This window comes from Drosophila albomicans, chromosome X, assembly GCF_009650485.2.
Source record: "Drosophila albomicans strain 15112-1751.03 chromosome X, ASM965048v2, whole genome shotgun sequence".
Taxonomy (NCBI): domain Eukaryota; kingdom Metazoa; phylum Arthropoda; class Insecta; order Diptera; family Drosophilidae; genus Drosophila; species Drosophila albomicans.
In genome coordinates this window covers 2768000-2789444 of record NC_047627.2, presented here as the reverse complement: position 1 = coordinate 2789444, position 21445 = coordinate 2768000, and the positions used below count along the sequence as shown (strand labels likewise).

General features: G+C 37.4%; 1 protein-coding gene and 1 long non-coding RNA gene across 4 annotated transcripts in view; both read left to right on the top strand.

The window, feature by feature from the left end:
- LOC127565172 (uncharacterized) overlaps nucleotides 1–18508 on the top strand; it is a 57194-nt gene extending 38686 nt beyond the window's left edge. Inside the window, exon 3 of the long non-coding RNA XR_007954556.1 lies at nucleotides 18094–18508. This is a non-coding gene — a long non-coding RNA (uncharacterized LOC127565172). The remainder of the gene's footprint in view (nucleotides 1–18093) is intronic.
- Nucleotides 18509–18519: 11 nt separating this feature from the next.
- LOC117572014 (potassium voltage-gated channel protein Shaker) overlaps nucleotides 18520–21445 on the top strand; it is a 150455-nt gene continuing 147529 nt past the window's right edge. Inside the window, exon 1 of one of the 3 annotated variants that reach the window (XM_034254590.2) lies at nucleotides 18520–19697. In XM_034254590.2, coding sequence (XP_034110481.1) covers nucleotides 19552–19697 — 146 coding nt within the window. In that variant the 5' untranslated portion in view covers nucleotides 18520–19551. The remainder of the gene's footprint in view (nucleotides 19698–21445) is intronic. The other 2 variants (XM_034254600.2, XM_034254677.2) reach the window with 2 other exon arrangements.

The following is a 21445-nucleotide window of genomic DNA, read 5'->3' as shown; positions in this document are numbered from 1 at the left end:
CCGCTGTTTGCAATTTTTTCAAGCAAATGGCATTTGAAAAAAGCCAGTTTTGACGGGAAAAAAGCGACTCTGGCAACACTGGTGGGTTGCATCATAGAAATTTCCGTTAAGTGGAATCTTCCGCCACATCATTCAATAAGGGGATGTGTGTAAGAGGGGGATAGCATCATTGATCGGCAATGATTCTTCAAGTGTGGCCGTATTTTAGCTAATATTTTTGTATATTTATCGAAAAAAGTAGAAATCAACTGAGTTATATTAGCTTATGCTTTTTATATATATTTTGTTATACAATCGAATAATCATTCAATTAATAGAAGCTGCTTCTTCACATCACTAAATGTGCAGCATCCTAACAATATTTAAATGGCAACAGTGATTTGATCAGGCTACGTCAGTCAATCGTTACCTGTCATTAATTTACACAACGATTAAAGCTAACAAGGCGATAATTATAGTGCAATGTAATTCAAATTATTGCAAATTAATGGCAAATTGCTATTGCTTTTAAAAAATGTATGAGAGGTGGACAATGTGGCAACTCCAAATTAAGTTGCCAGCTCTGGCGAAACGAGTTGTCAGTGGCACGTATGTATGTATAGTAGGTATATCAAATATTTAGCATGTCTCTCAATTTGTATATGCTTTGGGACTACGGATGATGTGTCGCTGTGATAGAGTGCCTGTTAAAGTGTCTGTTAGATTTGACAGAAGCATGAAAGCAAATGAATTTTGCCATTAATCATTCTGTTTAACTAATAAATTGTTTGTCACTTATGGAATTTGCAATCACAAAATGTATTTTTAATGCTTTTTCACGCGAATTCAAGGCATTTTCGTTGTGGCACAAAACTCTGTTCATCGCCCCAGAACCACCCCGAAAAAAACAGAAACGGAGTAGCTACTAGCTACCTTGGAGGCGAGGCGAGTTTTGCTATTTTACGCCTAATTTAAACTTTTCTGTTTGCCATCATGTTGTTGTGCCGCCTGCTTCCCACACACACACATACACACTCAGAGTTTGTTGCTGTTGCCATTTTAGGTATAATACGATACGAGAAGGAGCACACAAGAAGGTTCGCTCGGTCGGGTGAATGTTACCTTGGCAGCGCACAAGGTGACAACGACGGTTAATTACCTGGCAATTTAAATGGCAGCTCAGATTCGCGGCTCACACAGCACTCTTTTTTTGTTTTCTATCTCTGTTTTGCTTTCGCTTTATCTCTGTGCGCCCTTGTTGCGCAGTAGCTGGGCTAATTGCCACACTCGGTGGCAAACGGTGGCAGCTAGAGCCGAGGCTTATCAATTTAATGTGCAACCAATGCGACCGATTGCAGCTGCAACTCGAGAGCATGGCATTATGCTATCGCAACGTAATTGTAATTCACAATTACCATATTTAAGCGCTGCTCTCTCTCTCTCTCTCGCTCTCTGAATATTAAAGTCGTATGTAATTAAAACAAATGTTAGTCCGTTTATCTGCTGTTTATTTTTGAATAAAAAGATTTCACATTTAGTATAACATGTGGAATTTCAATTGGATAAAAGTGAACAAAAATGTTAGAGACTACATTTAAAGTGATTTTAAGCACAATGTAATTCGAGGTAATATTTTCGCTGTAGAAATTTATTTGCCGCGCAGCAGCAGAGCAGAGGAGCAGCGAAAGCGGGAATGGAAAATTGTAAAAAATGTTGGCGCATGTTAAAAAATTGCGCATTGTGTGTGCATTGTGCTATTAATTTGAGCAGGAAAATTGCAGGGAAAATTTTATTTATTGCAGTCAGAGCTTGAACTGGGCTGCTGAGCTGCTCTCGCTCTTGCTCTTGCTGTTGGTGTTGCTGCTGGTTATGTGATAAATAAGTGTAAGTTAGGTCAGAGGATGAGGAGAAGGTGGAGGTGAAGGCGAAGGCGAAGGAGCAAAGGCGCTGCAGAGAGTGCGCATAATCCTCGCTGTAAGCTGACTGGCAGGCGGGCAACCTCGAATATATTTCGTACACACACACACACACACACGTTGCCATCTTGTACAAGCTGTAAGCAGGGATTGTTGTTGTCATGACAATAAATGATAAAGCCGCATGCGTAATTAGCTGCGTTTGGCACTCGAGAGCGTTTTGCTTGCTCTCTGCAAGCATTTTCATTAAATATTATTTCAATATTTTCTTATACATGTATGTATTTATTTTGTTCGCTTGTGTGTGCTTGCCACAAAGATGAGAGCTGACGAAGCGTAAGCTGCTTGAGCAAAGGGCAGCAGCAGGCGCTGCACAATAAAAATTTATCATACGCACCGTTGACGTTGACAGATCGTTGAGCTGAGGCAACGGCGACAGGCGACAAGCGACATGTGAGAAGTGGAAAGCGAGAAGCGACAGGCAATAGGCGACGAGTGTGGAGCAACAAACGACAAAGGACCCAAGGACAAACGACAGCAGTTATAGCCATGAGGACAGCTGCGCTCCTTAACTCCGCTTTGAATATGTGTGCTTTCTTTCTTCCACATGCCACTCTCTTACTGTTACTGTTACTGTTACTGCCGCCCATCCACCGCTTATTCGCTTGAATGCGCCACGCTTGAGTGCACTTTGCAATATGACAAAAATTTGTGAATATGAATACTGTCCTCAATGGCTCCATGCAACTCAACGGAGCTCAGCTCCACTCAGCTCAACGCAACGCAACTCAACTGAGATAAGTCTCAGTCTCTGTTTTAGTCCCGGGCTTTAACCCATTGTATGTTTTCTTAATGCTGCAACCAGCTTATTGAAAAGTACTACGATATGTCAAATATTTAGCAGCATATCAACAATTAATTCCTCAAATCATGTTGTTGACTCTAATTTGTGTACAACATGTCTGAAGTGCTGATGATAAGATAAGATGATCAGCTGTTATGTTTTTAACTAAAAGCCATGCCAATTGTCACATTTTGTTCGTCGCGATCAATTTTAGCTAGGTTCATTTTTCAAATCTGTACTTTCAAATTGGCACTAAATATGATCACAGACAATACAAATATAAATTCTTGATATGATTTCCAAATTGAAGACAGAAGACAAACTCTTTAGATGTGAAAATAACTCTATATACGAGTAAATTGCAAATTGTTGTAAAAAGGCCACCCAAACAAAACAATTTTAGTGTTACCAGCTTGCGTTTGGAATTGGTATTTTATCGATAGCAATATTAAAACGTTACGCTGCGAAAATTGCGAGTGGACAGTGTTAAACGTACAATGAGTTGATATTGAGCGTTATGACAACTCTGGAAGAGCCGAGCGCTGCGAGACTTCGGCTGATTTTTAAATTCGAAGTTCGAGCACGAGCGCATTTGTATGTATGTATGTACATATGGAACGTGTGTTTTTGTTCTTGTCATTGTAGCATCATAAAAAATATGAATGTATATATGTACATACATATATACATACATATATGTATGTATGTGCAGCGTCGAAAGACGAGCACGTGCGCATTTGTATATATGTATACATATATGTGTGTTTCTGTCTTTGCCATTGTTGCAGCATCATACTAAAATATGAATATGTACATATGTATGTATGTATGTATGTCCATATGCAAAAATCTAACGCTACTATCAAATTAAACAAGTCTTGCAGAAGTTGTTGCAGGCAGGTCGAAGAAAAGCTTCGAATTTTATTCAACGTTTGACTAGTTGCCTGTTGTATGTGTTTGTTGTATAAAGTGTATGTGTGTGTATGTGTATAGTTGTTAATGTGTGTATAATTTGTAATAAAATGTAGAATTGTATTGCTTTCTTCAATCTTCTTCCGGTGGTGGACGTTGTAGCTGCACGCTCAGCTCGTGGGGTTCAAGTAGTTGTCCCCGCTGGCCGACGAGCTTAACCTTCTTTTCCCCTGCCATCTGCAATGCAGCGAACAGAAATTGCGAAATATCGCCAGGTGGCTGATTCTCCATCACTTGAGCCATTGTCGCCTGTCCCTCAGCTTCTTCGCAGCCCTGCACGATTGTCTCATTTAAAGCCTCCATGTTCATTTTTCGCTCCTCCACATTGTTCATCCGGGCCGTCAACTCATGGATATCGTCCTCCTCGGAAATTCCTTTGCGAGGACAGGCTTCTGCGATGCCATATTCTTCGTTGCTCGGCGATGCAGAGTCGCCCAGCTTAGAATCATCCAGATTATCCATTTTGAAAAAAAAAAGTTGAAAAAAAAAACTGAACAACAGGAGCAAATTAAACTTGTCACGTTGGCGTTCGACAATTAAAGAAGGAGATGACAATTAGAGATGGTCAAAGTTAATGTTACGTCATCTGCTAGAGATGAACTTGAGTACAGCATTAGTTTCTATTTATATAAAATAACTGAATACCCAATTTCAGTGCTGTAAAGTGCAAATTATCTTTGACTTTCATCTCCACGGAAATCTTTAGTAAAACCAAACATAATATATTGCAACTATTTTAAATATGTATGCATTTTAAATCTCACTGTGAGTGAAGTTGTTCGCACATTTAATTGAGTTCATCGAGTTGTCCCGTTCTAACACATTATGCGCCATGCAAGTTAATTATTTATTTAAAAATAATAACAAAAATATATTTCATTACGATTCCGATTGGAACCGTTCTTTATTGAAATTGAATTAAAGACTAAAGACTAATTCTAAAGCTAGCCCTATATAAAGCTGCGAGTTTCAGCAGCGGCGTCGACAGCGCTGCTTTGGTTGGTGAATTGGGTGCAATGCTTCTTGTTCCTGGAATTGCTTGCACCGGCATGTGGCGGATGTATTGGGCAACTTGGCTTGGGTCTTCTTGGAATGTTTTGCAGGTGCACTCGGCGCGTGCAGGAAGTTGGTCAGACGCTGAGTCTGCATTTTGGACTTGTTGGATTTGTTGTTTGGGTTTTGAAATGTTTTGTCTGTTAACTCTTCCCCCTCTAATTCGTGCTTGTCCTCAAGCAAATTTTATTTCTCAAAAGTATGGGATGTTGTTGAAATTGAGGCAGTGGATTTTTTCTGTAAATCTTCTTGCTTGCGGAGTGGTGGCTTCAATGTTTCTGATGGAGCTGGTGTTGGTCCAAGTTGAAGGGTAATGGTGTTCTTCTTCCGACTGCAAGCGTGAAGTCCTAACGCTGTTATCAGGATGACACCGAAGAGCGTTAACATTGTAATGCTGTTGACCATGGAATGCGTCTGTATGTATTGCAGCTTGTTGGTGTTATTGAGATGAAGCGCTTCCAGTGCCTCTAGGGATAGAATCCTTAAACGTTCAGTTTCTTCGGCTGTTATTTGTGAGATTGGCACTTTTGGTTGCATAATGACTGGCTCCATATTGTTGAATAGCCGCTCTTTGATTTGCATGGAATCGTTGATTAGGTGAATTAGAAATGACCCTTCCAGATGATTTCCGGTTCCATTCCAGACCAAATTGCCGTTGAAGTTATTGAGGAGAATTATACCATTGTCGATTTCCTCTATCTCCGGGATGTGATCCGCGTTACTGAAACTGCACAGTGCTCTCTCTCCCTTAACTAATTTCGGAATACAATGTGTTTGGCTTACATCAATAACATTCTTTTTGTCGCAAACTTTTATGTTTAAGTAGGTTTTACAATTTTTTGGTATGCCATATACTATATCATTATACAAAAATAGTTGACTTATTTCTAAGTGTACAATTGCGTTATTTTTTACTATTGGTTTTAATAAAATATCTTGATATTCAATTTCTTCTAGGTTAGGAATTTTGACAATATACAAAAGTGTAGTTTTATTATGAAGCATTGATATATCGGAGAATTCCATTATCTCTTCGATTGACAATGGTGGCATATTGCCTTTTCTAAATATTTCTCCAATTTCTGTTAGTTCATTTTCGTTTAGTAAAAGAGTATTTGCTATATTTAATTTGGCCACTGAGTGGCATACTTGATATTTACTATTTCATCTTTTAATAATCGGATTTCATTATGAAGGCTAATGGCTACCTCGTTACTAAGAAAACTACTTTTTTGTATTGAATTAGTTAGGGAGTTCGATAAGGACGTAAGTTTGTTAATTCTTTGCTCCAGTTGTGTATTAACTATAACCTGTTGATTATTATTACTGATGAGATTATTGATATTTTCCTTTAACATGACGAGATCGTCATGATCTGGGTTGCCTGCTATGTACTTCCAACCTGTGCCTAACCAATTTAGTGACCTAGATTTTCGTTTATTTGGGGAATCTGTTATTGTTTTGAGTGCGTTAGTGGTAGCGATTAACTCATGATGTATTGTTGAATATAGCGGACTACGCTTTAGGCCCTCTTCAGTATGACTGTTAAGTAGGTCTAGTGCTTCCTGGATTTGATTAAGGTCTATTACATGTACTAATTTTGTTGAGGATGTTTGTAATTTTCCCAGTCCCCTATGAATGGTCACTGTCTGAGCGTTCGTGTAGTTTGTAATGTCCATTGTAGCTTCCGTTATTGTCCATAGTAATACCCTGCGAATATTATGATTTGATGTTACTTTTATGTACGATTCTTCCAGATTCTGTTAAAATGTTTGTATTTTTATCTTCTTTAACTAATTCTTTCTTAAATCTTGGGGAAAGTTTTGAACCTAAACGAGTGTTTACTTTTACATATATTTCTTGTCCTGGCTCATAAGTTATTATTTCGTTTCTGCTTTTGTTGTGGAATTGTAAATTTTTATTTTGTGCTATCTTAAGTTTGTCAATATTGTCTTTTCTGGCCTGTTCGTACTGGTCTGGGTTTGTCGTGACTCTCCTTCCGAAGAATACCTCTAATGGTCGCTTTTTGGTCGTGGAGTGGAAAGAGTAGTTATATTCGTATATGGCTCTATCTAGAAGTTCTTCGAAGGTTCTATGGTGGTTTTCTTTCTGTAAGCATCTCATTACTTCGGAAAGTGTCGAATGGAACCTTTCTACTTGTCCATTAACTGTACTCTTATATGGTGGCGCAGTGTAAATTGTAATATTTAACTGATCCTCAAGCATGAATTTTATGGACCTTGAGTTGAGAGATTTCTCATTATCTATTACAACGAACTTAGGAACTCCATAATAGAAAATAATGTCCCTAAGTGGTGTTCGAATGTCTTCTATTGCTTTTGAATTGATTATGCGTGCCTGTGCTAGTTTTGAGAATTTATCTATTGCTGTAAGAACTAAATGGCCTTTGGTTGAGTAAATGTCAATGTGAATGATGTGACCGGGATATTCTGGTATTGGAGTTTTTTTTTTATTTCTGGATTAGGGGGATGTCGGTCATATTTAGATTCCTTACAAATTTTGCATTGCCTTACTATGTTGCTTATTCTTTGTTTCATTTTGGGGAAGTAGAATTTTTCTGCTAATTGAATTTTATTTTCTTCGGCACTGCGGTGTGCTCTATTGTGGATTTTGAGGATTTCCTCCTCTTGTCTAGATTCGTTGGTGAGGTCTACAGTCATAGATTGAGAGAATCGGGTTTTGACGTTTTTGAAATATTTAGGATATAATAGTTGTATTTTCCCCATTATATCCTCAGTTGTTTGGATGCCATTTATAACCGAAGGGTTGAGGTATTTTTTTAGAGTTTCTACTAATTCTTTTATCGTTAAATTCCTTTTTGTATATTTCGTGTCGATGGAACGTGGGAATGGTATAGAGAATATGTAGTCGGATTTATCTGATTTGTTAAGAAATATTTGGTTCTTGAAAACATTAATGGGGACTTCCATACTGGGTATTAGTTCGTGACTTGAGCTTTCTGCACTATGCTGAGTTGAGGCTATGGAATTGATTTGATCAGTTGCTATTCTCGAGAGTGCGTCAGCTACGACGTTCTCCTTTCCTGGTTTGTAGAATATTTCGTAGTCATATTCTTCTAGGTAGGATTTCCATCTTTTAATTCTAGCATTTCCGTTCCAACTGCTCAAAGAATGTGTTAGGGGTTGATGGTCGGTGAATATTTTGACTTTTGCTTTCCCATATAAATAATTTTTGAGAGCTTTAAGTGACCAAATGATGGCCAGCATTTCCTTTTCGTTAGCTGCATAGTTTTCTTCTGCTTTTGCTAGTGTTCTCGATAGGAATGAAATTGGTTGGTTGTCTTGCGATAGGACTGCTCCTATTGCGTAATTAGACGCGTCCGTTGTCAAGTGAAATTCTTTAGTAAAATCTGGATAGCGAAGAATTATTTCCTTTGAAATAAGACAACTTCGTAGTTTTTGAAAAGCCTTCAATGCTTCGGAGTCAAGAGTAATTGGTTTTTTTGATGACCTGTTTTTGGACACGTGTCCATCTTCCCCTCTTAAAAGAGACGTAAGGGGTTTTGCTAACTTAGCATAACTTTGTATGAATCTTCGGTAGTAGCCGGAGAGTCCAAGAAAAGATCTCAGCTCTTTTAGTGTTTTAGGGCAGGGATAGTTGGCTATCGCTGCGACTTTATTTGGATTTGTTTCGATGCCTTTATCGGAAATTACAAAACCTAGAAATTCGACTTTATTCTTCATGAACTCGCATTTATCTAACTGACATTTCATGTTGGCATCTTGTAAAGTTCGAAAAATTAACTCCAAGTTCCTGTAATGGGATTCATCATCTTTACTAAATATGATGATGATATCGTCTATGTAGATGAAACATATCTTACCGATATGTTCATGAAGTATGTCATCCAAAGCTCGCTGAAATATAGCGGGCGCGTTTTTGAGACCAAATGGGAGTCGTGTAAACTCATACTTTCCGTTATTGACGGAGAATGCGGTCTTTTCTATATCTGAAGGTTTCAAAGGGATTTGATGAAAACCACTTTTGAGGTCTAAAACCGAAAATACTCTATTATTGCCTAGCTGTGCAAGTACCTCGCCTATCTCAGGAATAGGGTATTTGTCTGCAATGGTTACTCTGTTTATTTTGCGATAGTCTATTACGACGCGATATTTCTTTTTTCCTGAAGCGTCAGCTTTTTTGGGTACGATCCATACGGGAGAATTGTATGGGGACCGAGACGGTCGAATTATTCCATCTTCTAAAAGTTCTTTTATCTGTTTATTCACTTCATCTTTCAGTGACATTGGATACTGATAGAACTTGGAATATACAGGGGTGTCGGTTGATGTTCTTATTGTTGCTTGTACCTTGGTTGTGTAGGTCAGTTTTTGGTTTGGATTGGCGAAGAGGTTTGGAAATTTTTTTAAGAGTTGGTTTAGATTTGTTTTCTGTGTTTCTGACAGGTGGCTTGTTCTTGGTACTATTGTATTTACTGCTTCGAAGATTTGTTCTTTTAAAGGGATTTTTATCTTGTTTCTGATTACCATTAGGTTTTTACTTGGATTTATCTCTGCTCCTAATTCCTTTAAGGTGTCGTTTCCTAAAATAGCATCAAAAGTTTCTAGGTCTTTTAATAAGAAAAATTTCACCTCAACATCTGTTATATTGAACAAGTTGGCATTTTTGTGGTGTGTTACCAGTGTATTACCTCCTATCGAGACGGCGTGAAAAGGGTTTTTATTTGGAGTGGGGTTTTCTACAAATTTCGGCTTGATGTAATTTCTATTGGATCCAGTGTCAATGAGAATTTTAATTATTTGGCCGTTCCTCAATCTACAAGTAAAGTATGGGAGAGAGGAACTCTTTACTCTAAAAAATTTAGTGCAGAGTAGTCATAAAATTCGCAAGTGTCATCTTCATAGTTGTTGTCGTATTGGTCTACTTGTTCTACGTATTCTTCTATTGTTTGTTCTACGTCTGCGTGAGTCTCGTATTCAGCGACTGCTTGTTCATAGTTAGTTGTGGTATCGTAAGTTTCTGTCGAAGGTTCTGTTATTTCGTCGTTGTTTGTCTGTATGTTAAAGTTTCTCTGTCGTTTCTGTCCGTCTGGTATAGGACCGGGGGGTCTTTTCCCAGCTTCGAATCGTGGCCTGTTCATGTAGTTGACAAATTTCGTTTGAACGCTGGAATCCACATCCATTGGTTCTGGACGCGGTAGCGGTTTCGGGGCCATTGGCCTAGGTGGTGCAACCTGTTGAGAGGTTGTGGCAACAGTGTATTGCCGTGGGTTGGCAATTGGTTGATACCCAGAATTTGGGAAATATTGTCTTGGTAGTGGAGTTGGTGGTAGTTGTCCGTAGTGTAAGTATTGTCGTGGCTGTTGTTGTCTGAAAGGGATTGGTGGTGGTTGTCTGTTTGAGAAGATGACATTCCGTGGGGCTGGTATGGGTTTACCATTACTGTTTCTAAAATGTGTTGGATGTCCTTTAAAAGTGGCATGTTTCGACCTAAAGGTTTGATTTTCCATTTTTAAGCAGAGATGTAGTGCGGTAGGTAAGTCTGCTGGTTCTTTCATGCCTAATAGCCGAGGCAAGTCACCTTGTAGCCCTCGAATGAAAGTGTCTAGCGCTTTGTCTCTGTATAATTTTGTCAACATTGCTTCCCCGTTTCTGTCAATATCCATGCTACTCGTTTTATTTAAAATTAGAGACAAGTGTCTGTATACGTCTTTGTGGAAATCTTCCACTGATTGATTCGGACCTTGTACTAATGTAGTCATTTCATATTCTAGGGTTGCTATGTCTCGTTTATCTGCATAATGCAGTGATAGACATCTACACATGGCATCCCAGTTAAGCGGTACCTTATATGCTTCTAAAGCTTGGTCTGCACTTTTCGTTATCTTGTCTCGGATGGTGGTGCAAGATATTATGATATTTGGGCGTACCTTGGTATGAGTTATATGCTTGTAAAACACGCTCTACACTTTTTTTCCATGAGCTAAATTCTTCGGGGTTTCCACTAAACTCTCGCAAACCTTTTGCTATGTCGGGTACTCTGTCAAGATCTGTCAAATTTCTTTGATGTTCTGGCGCAATAACATGATCTGGGAGACTTAGAAAATCTTCTACAGGATTGGTATGTTGCCTTAATAATATTGGCAATTGTTCGGCTAATATTTCGCTTATAGCGGCTGTTAGAGCGGCTCTGTTATCTTCGTTCATGGTGGGTCTGTTTTGTTGATGTTCTAAATGCCTATTGTTTTGTCTTTCAATTGAACGTTGCCTTTGTGCTTCGTTCACTTGTTCTATTTCTTCTGGATCTAGTATGGGGGGTCGAATTAAGTTATGACGATTGGCCATAAGCGATAAGATGAAATTTAAACGCTATATTTTTCCTTTTTTTTTTTCTTTGTTTGTTTTTTTTTTTTTTTTTTTTTTTTTTTTTTTTTTTTTTTTTTTTTTTTTTTTTTATATTATAAGTTTATAACCAGTGGATGGTTTTTTCCTTCTACCTTGGAGGGTCCCTTGGGAATCGCAAAGTTGGAATAAGTTATATCACCGTTGTGATCTTTTTGTTTGATTTATCGCTTTACGCTTATTTATGTTATTTATTCTTTTACTATGGACTCTTTTGAGTCTTGTTTACTTTGCAATGATTCGTTTCTTTTCTTATATATATTTTTTTTTTTAATTTTGCTTTTCGCTTTTAGTTTTATTCATTTGCTTGCGATTTGCTATATTCTATATGGACTCCTTGGAGTCTTGTGTATTTTCACACTTTGCTTTATGTTTTTAATTTCTGTTTTTGTTTTCTTTTCTTTGTAAAATTTCTTATATCTAGCTTACATTAGCAATGATGTGGCCACCTTTCCTGATGGGACGGGGTTGTTCCTTTTTGCAGCTGCTACTGGGGCTCCGTGATCCATACCTCCTGGAGAGTATTCTGAGAACGGATCTTGCAGAATATGTGGTCCACCGATGCAGTTCTCACAATCTCACCTGTTACACTAGCTAACTTAATGGCTTGGTACAGGTTTATGTTGGCTAACTTAATTGCCGAGATTGTTTGAACTGTTCCTTCAACTGACTAATTTAATAGTCGCGAAGGTTTTGCAAATTTAATTGCTTTGGTAGCACTTGGTCGAATTAACGTCCTTTTGGCTTAGTTGCACTTCGTCAAATTAATGTCCGATTGGCTGGTTGTTATTTCCCAGTGATTGATTATCACGAGCCTTTATTGGGATAATAACTTGGTTTGAATCGCGCACTTAGAAACTGTTTTGCTCTGTCGATGCACTATTCGCTTTCACGCACTTAGAAACTGTTTTGCTCTATCGTAACGCGATTTGACCGAAAATGTTCTTTGGCGCACTTAGATACGGTTTTGCACTATCGATACGCGAACTTTCCGGTCCCTGCTCGGGCGCCAGTTAATTATTTATTTAAAAATAATAACAAAAATATATTTCATTACGATTCCGATTGGAACCGTTCTTTATTGAAATTGAATTAAAGACTAAAGACTAATTCTAAAGCTAGCCCTATATAAAGCTGCGAGTTTCAGCAGCGGCGTCGACAGCGCTGCTTTGGTTGGTGAATTGGGTGCAATGCTTCTTGTTCCTGGAATTGCTTGCACCGGCATGTGGCGGATGTATTGGGCAACTTGGCTTGGGTCTTCTTGGAATGTTTTGCAGGTGCACTCGGCGCGTGCAGGAAGTTGGTCAGACGCTGAGTCTGCATTTTGGACTTGTTGGATTTGTTGTTTGGGTTTTGAAATGTTTTGTCTGTTAACTTGCATAATTATGAAAACATCTTGCTCGCTCTGTCACACAATTGCTTCACTTGTCTAATTGGAGAAAGCTCTCCGTAGATTCCAACCCATTATTATTTAGAAGGCATCTCCTTACATACATACATATACATATATATGTATATTCTTGATAAACGCAAACAGCCGAGATGATGCAGCCCAGTCTGACTGCCTCCTGTATAAAACTATAAGAGAGGATCTGACGGCTCTTGTTATTGTTGCTCGCAGATCAAGTTTTTGTTTTTTTTTGCCATTCGCACTTTTGCCCCCACAAAGCGATGAAACAAACGAAGAGAAATTTAAGTTTTTATGATTCCTGAGAATTCTTCTTCCTGGTTGCAATCAGATAAGAAATGAAAATATATTTAAGAATCATCTGTCGGAGCTTAGATACTTTGTTGTTGCTTCTATCATAAGTTAGACACGGTATTGTGCCATATGAAATGAATATACATATGTATGTACATATGTATATAGATACATATGTATTCATATTTTTGTATGATGCTGCAACAATGGCAAGGACAGAAACACACGTACGTACATATATACATACATACATACATACAAATGCGCACATGATCTGCGAGCAACAATAACAAGAGCCGTCAGATCCTCTATCTCTTATAGTTTTATAGAGGCAGGCAGTCAGACTGGGCTGCATCATCTCGGCTGTTTGCGTTTATCAAGAATATACATACATATGTATGTATGTATGTACATATATGTATGCAAGGAGATGCCTTTTAAATAAAAATGGGTTAGAATCTAAGGAGAGCTTTCTCCAATTAGACAAGTAAAGCAGTTGTGTGACAGAGCGAGCAAGATGTTTTCATAATTATGCATGGCGCATAATGTGTTAGAACGGGACAACTCGATGAACTCAATTAAATGTGCGAACAACTTCACTCACAGTGAGATTTAAAATGCATACATATTTAAAATAGTTGCAATATATTATGTTTGGTTTTACTAAAGATTTCTGTGGAGATGAAAGTCAAAGATAATTTGCACTTTACAGCACTGAAATTGGGTATTCAGTTATTTTATATGAATAGAAACTAATGCTGTACTCTCTAGTTCATCTCTAGCAGATGACGTAACATTAACTTTGACCATCTCTAATTGTCATCTCCTTCTTTAATTGTCGAACGCCAACGTGACAAGTTTACTTTGCTCCTGTTGTTCAGTTTTTTTTTTCAACTTTTTTTTTTCAAAATGGATAATCTGGATGATTCTAAGCTGGGCGACTCTGCATCGCCGAGCAACGAAGAATATGGCATCGCAGAAGCCTGTCCTCGCAAAGGAATTTCCGAGGAGGACGATATCCATGAATTGACGGCCCGGATGAACAATGTGGAGGAGCGAAAAATGAACATGGAGGCTTTAAATGAGACAATCGTGCAGGGCTGCGAAGAAGCTGAGGGACAGGCGACAATGGCTCAAGTGATGGAGAATCAGCCACCTGGCGATATTTCGCAATTTCTGTTCGCTGCATTGCAGATGGCAGGGGAAAAGAAGGTTAAGCTCGTCGGCCAGCGGGGACAACTACTTGAACCCCACGAGCTGAGCGTGCAGCTACAACGTCCACCACCGGAAGAAGATTGAAGAAAGCAATACAATTCTACATTTTATTACAAATTATACACACATTAACAACTATACACATACACACACATACACTTTATACAACAAACACATACAACAGGCAACTAGTCAAACGTTGAATAAAATTCGAAGCTTTTCTTCGACCTGCCTGCAACAACTTCTGCAAGAATAGTTTAATTTGATAATAGCGTTAGATTTTTACATATGGACATACATACATATGTATATGTACATAAATGAACGTTGGAACTAACATGTGAATATCATTAACTGTAGAAATTAGTTGATCATTGATAATTTCTTATCAGTTTGGTATTAGTGGTTAGCTCGTATCATTGCTATTAAAATTAATTTCTATCTTTTAGCAGTAGATTCTTTGCTTTCCGATTCCAACCAGCAGCTGTTATTTTTGTTTTGAGGTCTTAGATCGTTTTGCTGCCTGTAAATTCATCAGTTGAATCATCGCGTTATGACGAAGTTTCGTTGTCTGCGTCATTCGCGTCATCACTTGAAGATTTCCCTCAGTCTTGTATGCTACAGCTTCGGTAATCAAATCCGTCTCTACAAAATTCTCCGGGAATTTTCTCTTAAAGCATGTATGTCTATAATTACAAAAATGTAAAGAGAACTTTTCTTGTTTTTCAATCTAGAATATTAGTGACAGATAAGGTTTATCAATTTTGAATGGAATAGGAATTTAATGTGCTTCACAGAGAGAGAGAGAGAGAGAGAGAGAAAAGCTGACATCACAATCGCAATTCAGTGAAAGCAATTAAAACTCTGAAATTTGTTTTAAAGAACTTTGCGACTTGGCTCAACTTGGTTCCTTGCCCGACTCGTCGCAGTTAGCTGCGGGCTTAAAGCCCAAATGAATCACATTGCGGGAGGACAAAGAGAACGTCGAGTGCTCGCTCGTACACACATGCGTTTGCAGTTACCCGAACCCAATACGTTTTCATTTTTATGTAATGTTGCCTTTTATTTTAATTTTATCCGTTTATTTCTCGTGTTGCTGTTGTTTTTGTCAGCTGCCTTGACAAATTGCTGCCTCGCATGGTGTCCAGATGCTTCAGCTTCGAGGCTGGAAAATTGCCAGCCAGTTAAGCGAGCAACTTGCAGTCAGTGCACTATGGGGAATTTGATCTCTTTCCATGGCATAAAGTCATTTTACCCAAGTATGCAAAGTTATTATATTTTGATGTTAACATTAAAAATAGATCAAAGTGTTAAGTTAAATAACAGAAATGTTAACTTAACATATTACGAATAAATGAAAGTGTTAAGGTAAATAACAGATAAGTTAACTTAATATACTAAGACTAGATCAAACTATGTATTAAGTTATATAACAGAAATGTTAACTTAACATATTAAGAATAAATGAAAGTGTTAAGTTACATAACAGCAAAGTTAACTTAATAAACTAAGAGTAGATCAAACTATTAAGTTATATAACTGAAACATATTAAGAATCAATGAAAGTGTTCAGTTACATAACAGCAAAGTTAACTTAATATACTAAGAATAGATAAAATTGTTCAGTTACATAACAGAAATGTTAACTTAACGGTCCTGTCTTAACATATTGACTGTTAAAGTCAGCTTTTGCACATGCCATCATTGATGTCCATTTTGCAGGGCTTTTTCAAGTTAGTTTTTTTTGAAAGATACTCAAATTTTGAGTAGTGTTGCAGAAAGCTGTACACATTTTCTTAGCGGGTGTCTATATACATTTTATCGAGTATTTAATTCCTAATTTTGAAAAATTTCTTTTTGAGAAATGAGATTTCTTAGTAAGCAACTTCTCTATTATCAGTTCAACTTTAGATGTAATGTGATGTGTGGAAAGGTGCTGTTAATCAGTTGCGTAGAGTGAGTTATGTACTACATATGTATGTATTTCGTTTGAGCTATCATAACTATTGAAAGTTTTGAATTATTGAACGATTAGAATGAAAAAGACAGATAAATGATTAAGTTTGACTGAAGTACCACACCCCAAATTTGTTGCTTAAGGGATATGCAAATCTAAAATTTGGAAAGACTAAAGAATAATTATTTTTAACAAATTAAAAAGTAATAGGCCTTTGTAAGATTTTGAATCTATGAACTTTTTTTTATGAATAATAGCATGAAATAGGTAAATAAAATAAAGGGGGCTGGGTAGTGTCCCGCCCACTTTGAGTATATATACTACTAGATAAACTTGAGATGGTTGGAGTTATTAATTATTGCCACTAAAATAGGTAAAATTCTCCATTGTACAGTGCAGAGCACCACACAAACACGCACAGAATGAGTTGATGGCAGTCTGCATGAGAATATAAGACAAGTGCAAGTGTAACGATTATTAATTACTGTTAATTTACATGAATATGTATACATACATATGTATGTGTGTAAGTACGTATATATGTGTGTGTGTGTGCGCGCTGTCATGTGTTGACGTTGCCATCGAGCTGACAAGAGCTCCGCAGTAGTAGCAGCAGCAGAAGCTGCAGCTCTTGGCCCGATTTTATAATTATGTATTCTGAGACTTTGGGCCATCAACTGCCCAAAGGAATGTCGCACTCTCTTTCAATCTCTCTCTCTCTCTCACTCTTACTCGCTGGCTCAATTCGAATATTCGGACGGGGCAAAATATGTGTGTCTGTGTGTGTGTGTGTGTGCTTTTGAGAATGTGCTTACAGCGACGTTAATAGCATGGCAAATGTCCACACAGCACAGCACTTGGTGTGGCACAAGACACACACACACTCACACACACACCCACACACTGACAGCTCTCGTCGTTGTTTCTTGTACGCATCCGTGGTCACAGTTGTGTGCTGTGGTCTTGTCTTCCTCTGTCTCACTTTTTAATGGAACTGTCAGCTTCAATTACCGCTTTAAGCACTGGCCCAAAAAAAAAAAAAACCAGTACGAAAGTTCCAGTCGAGTGTGCTCGACTGCGAGATACCCGCTACCCATTTTGCATAAAGGCAAAATAGTGCAGTATTATTCTTAAAATATACCAAGTTAATATTCCCCTATAATATACCAAATTTTACAAATGGTATATTGATTTGGTACTACATTAAAAATATACCATCGAATACAAAATATACCAGATTGTCAAACAAAAATGGCTAAAAACCGATTGCAGTAGGCGTGAAAGTAAAATTAAAAGTATTTTTTGTATAATTTCTACAATTTTTATCCGATCACAATAAATTTTTTTATTCGACCGATTCTCACGAATCATAAATACTATAGTTATTATTGTCTGCACCAAAATTCGCAACTCTAGCTTTAAAATTACACTTGTTATTAGATTTGTCGTTCAAACATTACAAGTGCTGTCGAAAAAAATTAACGCTTAAACTTTTATAGACTCTGAGATCTCTAGATCTTATAAGGACAAACAGATAGACAGATGGACATAGCTGTATCGTCTCGGCTGTTGACACTGATCCAAAATATATATACTTTATGAGGTGCCTCCTTCTGCACTTAATTTTCCTGGGGTGTCCAGTGTCCGGAGACTAGTCATCAAGCCAGGGTTGGCTTCAAAGGCATTCTTTCCCATTATCCACCTGCGAAATTCCTTTTTTCCCATTTTTTCATAGAAACAAAAGTTGCATCAATTCGCAAACTAATGATCCGACAAGCGTAAAATTTCTAGAAACGTCTTTTCAAGAATAGGACTAACTAGAAATCACCAGGGTTTGAATTTATGTGTCTTGCCGGGGACTTTTTAATTGACCTGTTACATTTTCTGTCGGCACAAAGTTATAATACCCGTCTACCCTATGAGGAGCGGGTATAAAAATACATTTACTTTAAAGTAGCATATTAAAAGTAAGATTTAATTTGTCACATTTCTGATTGTCAATTAGTCGATATACTATAATTCCTTTTCTCTTCCTTTTTCTTTCTTTTCAGCTGCTATTTACACCGGATATCATATTCATATCGCCCCCTTAGCAAACATTGGAAAAGGAAAAGGACTATGCGTCGAGTTATCAGCGTTGCAGCCACAAAATATTTAATAAATTTTTTGATATATAAACGATGCTACTACATATATAAACAATAAAACAGCCGGTCGCAATTTAGCTAGAGACATATGAACCAATTGAATAAAATTAATTCAATGAATAAAACAAAAAAGCAAAAAAAACAAAAAATAAATGGAATGGATGAGTGAATGAATGAAATGAATACAACATATACAAATATCTAAAGCAAGGCAATAATAATTCATAAATTCAATAATAATATTTAATAATTATTTAATAATAAACAATTAATTATATGCATAACATTAAAAATACAAATTAGTTGTTATTGCAAAAAACAAAAACAATAAAAAATTTTAATTATACGAACAGCAACACACTCAATATAAAAATTAATAACAATAATTAGCATTAAACGGTTAACAATATAAAATACAAGAAATTCAGCAAATTTGATAATTCATTTGCATTACCAAATAACAAAGAAACCAAACAATTTACGCCATTGTGATTCTTAATTTTAGACAATTATGCGAACAAACGCAAATAAGGCTTAAACCAAACCAAACCAAACCAAACCAAAACAAAAAATGAAAATGCATCTAAAAATAAAGCTTTAAGTAAAGGTAACAAAAAAACAAAAGCCAACAAACACACGACAAGAAGAGCTGAAAGAAGAGCAACTGAACGCAGCAGCAACCACAAATCGAGCCATAAACGACCAAAAGCCGCAAAAGTTGAGAAGAAATAACAAAGAAAATACGAAATTACATACATACATACTATATAGTAGGCAACAAGCACAACCCAAGCCAAGCCAAATAAAATCAAACAAAAATCCAAAAACCAAACAAAATAAATAATTTAATAAATAAACAAACAACAAGCAGAACGCAACGCCAGCCGCCCAAGAAGAAAAAGAACAGAAAAATTTATGAATTACATTACATTAGAACACAGAGAGCAACAAAAACCGCAATAAATTCTTAGTTCAAGTCCATCCAGAAGAAGAAAAATACAATTTTAATGAACCGCCTAAACGTATGCAACACAAATTTTTTGGTCAGCGCAACCGAAATTTTCGAATGAAGCTAACGTTGCTGTTTCCCTTTACGTTTACGTTTACGTTTACGTTGCCACTGCTCCCTCTGAGCAACTGATTGTGTTCTGTACTCTGTACTCTGCGCGTAAACTCTGCACAACTCTTCAATTCAACATTTGAAAACGTGAAACGCTATAACTAGAGATTAACCAATACAAAGCAAACAACAAACCCTATGCAATTAACATCGGACGATCGAATCGGTCAGTTTTATAAGCAACTCGTTCGTTTTGGATAAGCTGCCACTGCCAGTGCCACTGCGACGCCCAAGCTGCCAAGATGACGATGTGGCAGAGTGGCGGCATGGGAGGCCATGGCTCCCAAAACAATCCATGGATGAAACTGATGGGCATCGTGCACAAGGAGCGTCGCCACACGGACAACGTGCAGAGCCAGAGCGGTTCCAACGAGCGCAACTTGAATCAGTAAGTACACTGAATACACATTTGCATAAATCAAACCAGATCAGATTAAGTCTAATGTGAGCAAATGTAATATCGTATTTATATACCTGATAGGGTGGAAGTGTATTATAGCATTGTGACTACTGTAAAAGCCAGAGGAAGGCATTTCCGACATCGTAAAGTATATTTATTTCTGAAATTAAATACCCCAATCCGAATGTTTGCCCATATGAGAACAGACTATAGGAGCGAGAGCTACAGCTTTTGGACTACAATTATTTTCGAAAACGAATATCAACTGTTATTTCACAGTTAGAGATTTTTGTTACATCATTTAGGTTTCCTAAAGATATAAATTCTATCAGATGCACTTTTTAGAAGACATTTACGAAATATTTTGGCTGTCGGTCCTCAATTGCTTTAGCTTACTCTGTGGTATATTTTAAATATCTTAGTATATCGAAGTGTTTTGGTTAACAATCTGTTGTATTTTGTACTCTCTGGAATATTTTGAGTGACGCAGTATATCAAATTCCTTAGGTTGACAATGTGGTATATTTGTACTCTATGATATATTTTGAATGACGTGTATGGTATATCAAATTGCTTTGGCTGACTATCAGGTATTTTTATATTCTATAGTGTATGTAGTAGTATATCGTTATACCATAATTATATTATATATATTTTAGAATTTTATTTTGGTCTATTAACTTGGTATATTTTAATGATTATACCTCGCGGCTAGCGTGTATCTCACAGTCGAGCTGTCCTGCTTCTTTTGATCGAACGATAGAGTTGTGAAGCACGTCTACTATTTAAAATACTCAATTCAAATATTAGCTGCCACTGATAAGCAACATTTTGCATAACTGAATGCGTGTATTAAGTGCTTTAAAAGGGATACGTGCCAGCACGCGTCTGTTTGGCCAGCTTGCGCAGCAAAGTATGCAACGTTTTGTGTCGTGTGTGTGGGAGGAGAAAAAGGGAAACCATGGGAAGTCATGAATATGGTATGCAAGTGAATACAGTGAGTACTCGTAAACCATGCGGCAATTGCGCAATTAAATGACAACCCCCCAACGGTAAAAGTGTACTCTATGCAGTATAGTTGTGTGTATATACGCGTATTGAATTGTAACTGCGCTTCGCTGCCTCCATATGCCGCACACACAAATCAGTGGCAGCTGTCCCGCCACCTGACCAAACGTTGGCCAAAAGTGCAGTGTAGCGCCTCTTTGGGCCTCTCAAAATTGGCTATAAATGCGCTGAAGCATAAATGGATTTACACACATGCAGCTTGTTGCTGCCATTCCATTACCATTCCGCATTCCCATTCCGCAATCCCATTCGCATTCGCATTCGCATTCGCATTCGTATATCCATTTCCCATTGCCATGTTGCATGCAATAACAAGCAAAAGTTGTCCTTTCGTGCCACGCCCCACAGTCCACAGCCTACATTAAACATGGCACAACTCTGCAGTAGGCAGTAAAGAGACAAAAATAGTGCACAGTACTCAATAGTCAGTCACTGAGTAGAAACATTTCGAAGTACACTCAGTACTCAGTAAATTATAAATATGTGCCTACAGGAATTGCATATAGAAGGCAGAAGAAGGTATCTCTGACTCCATAAAGGATATGTATAGCCGAGACGATATAGTCATATTCGTATAAAAACACTGAATATTAGAGACTATAAGAGAGAGAGAGAGAAAGAGAGAGAAACTTTCCGCAAATCGAAAAAAAATGAAAAGCAAGCTTTTT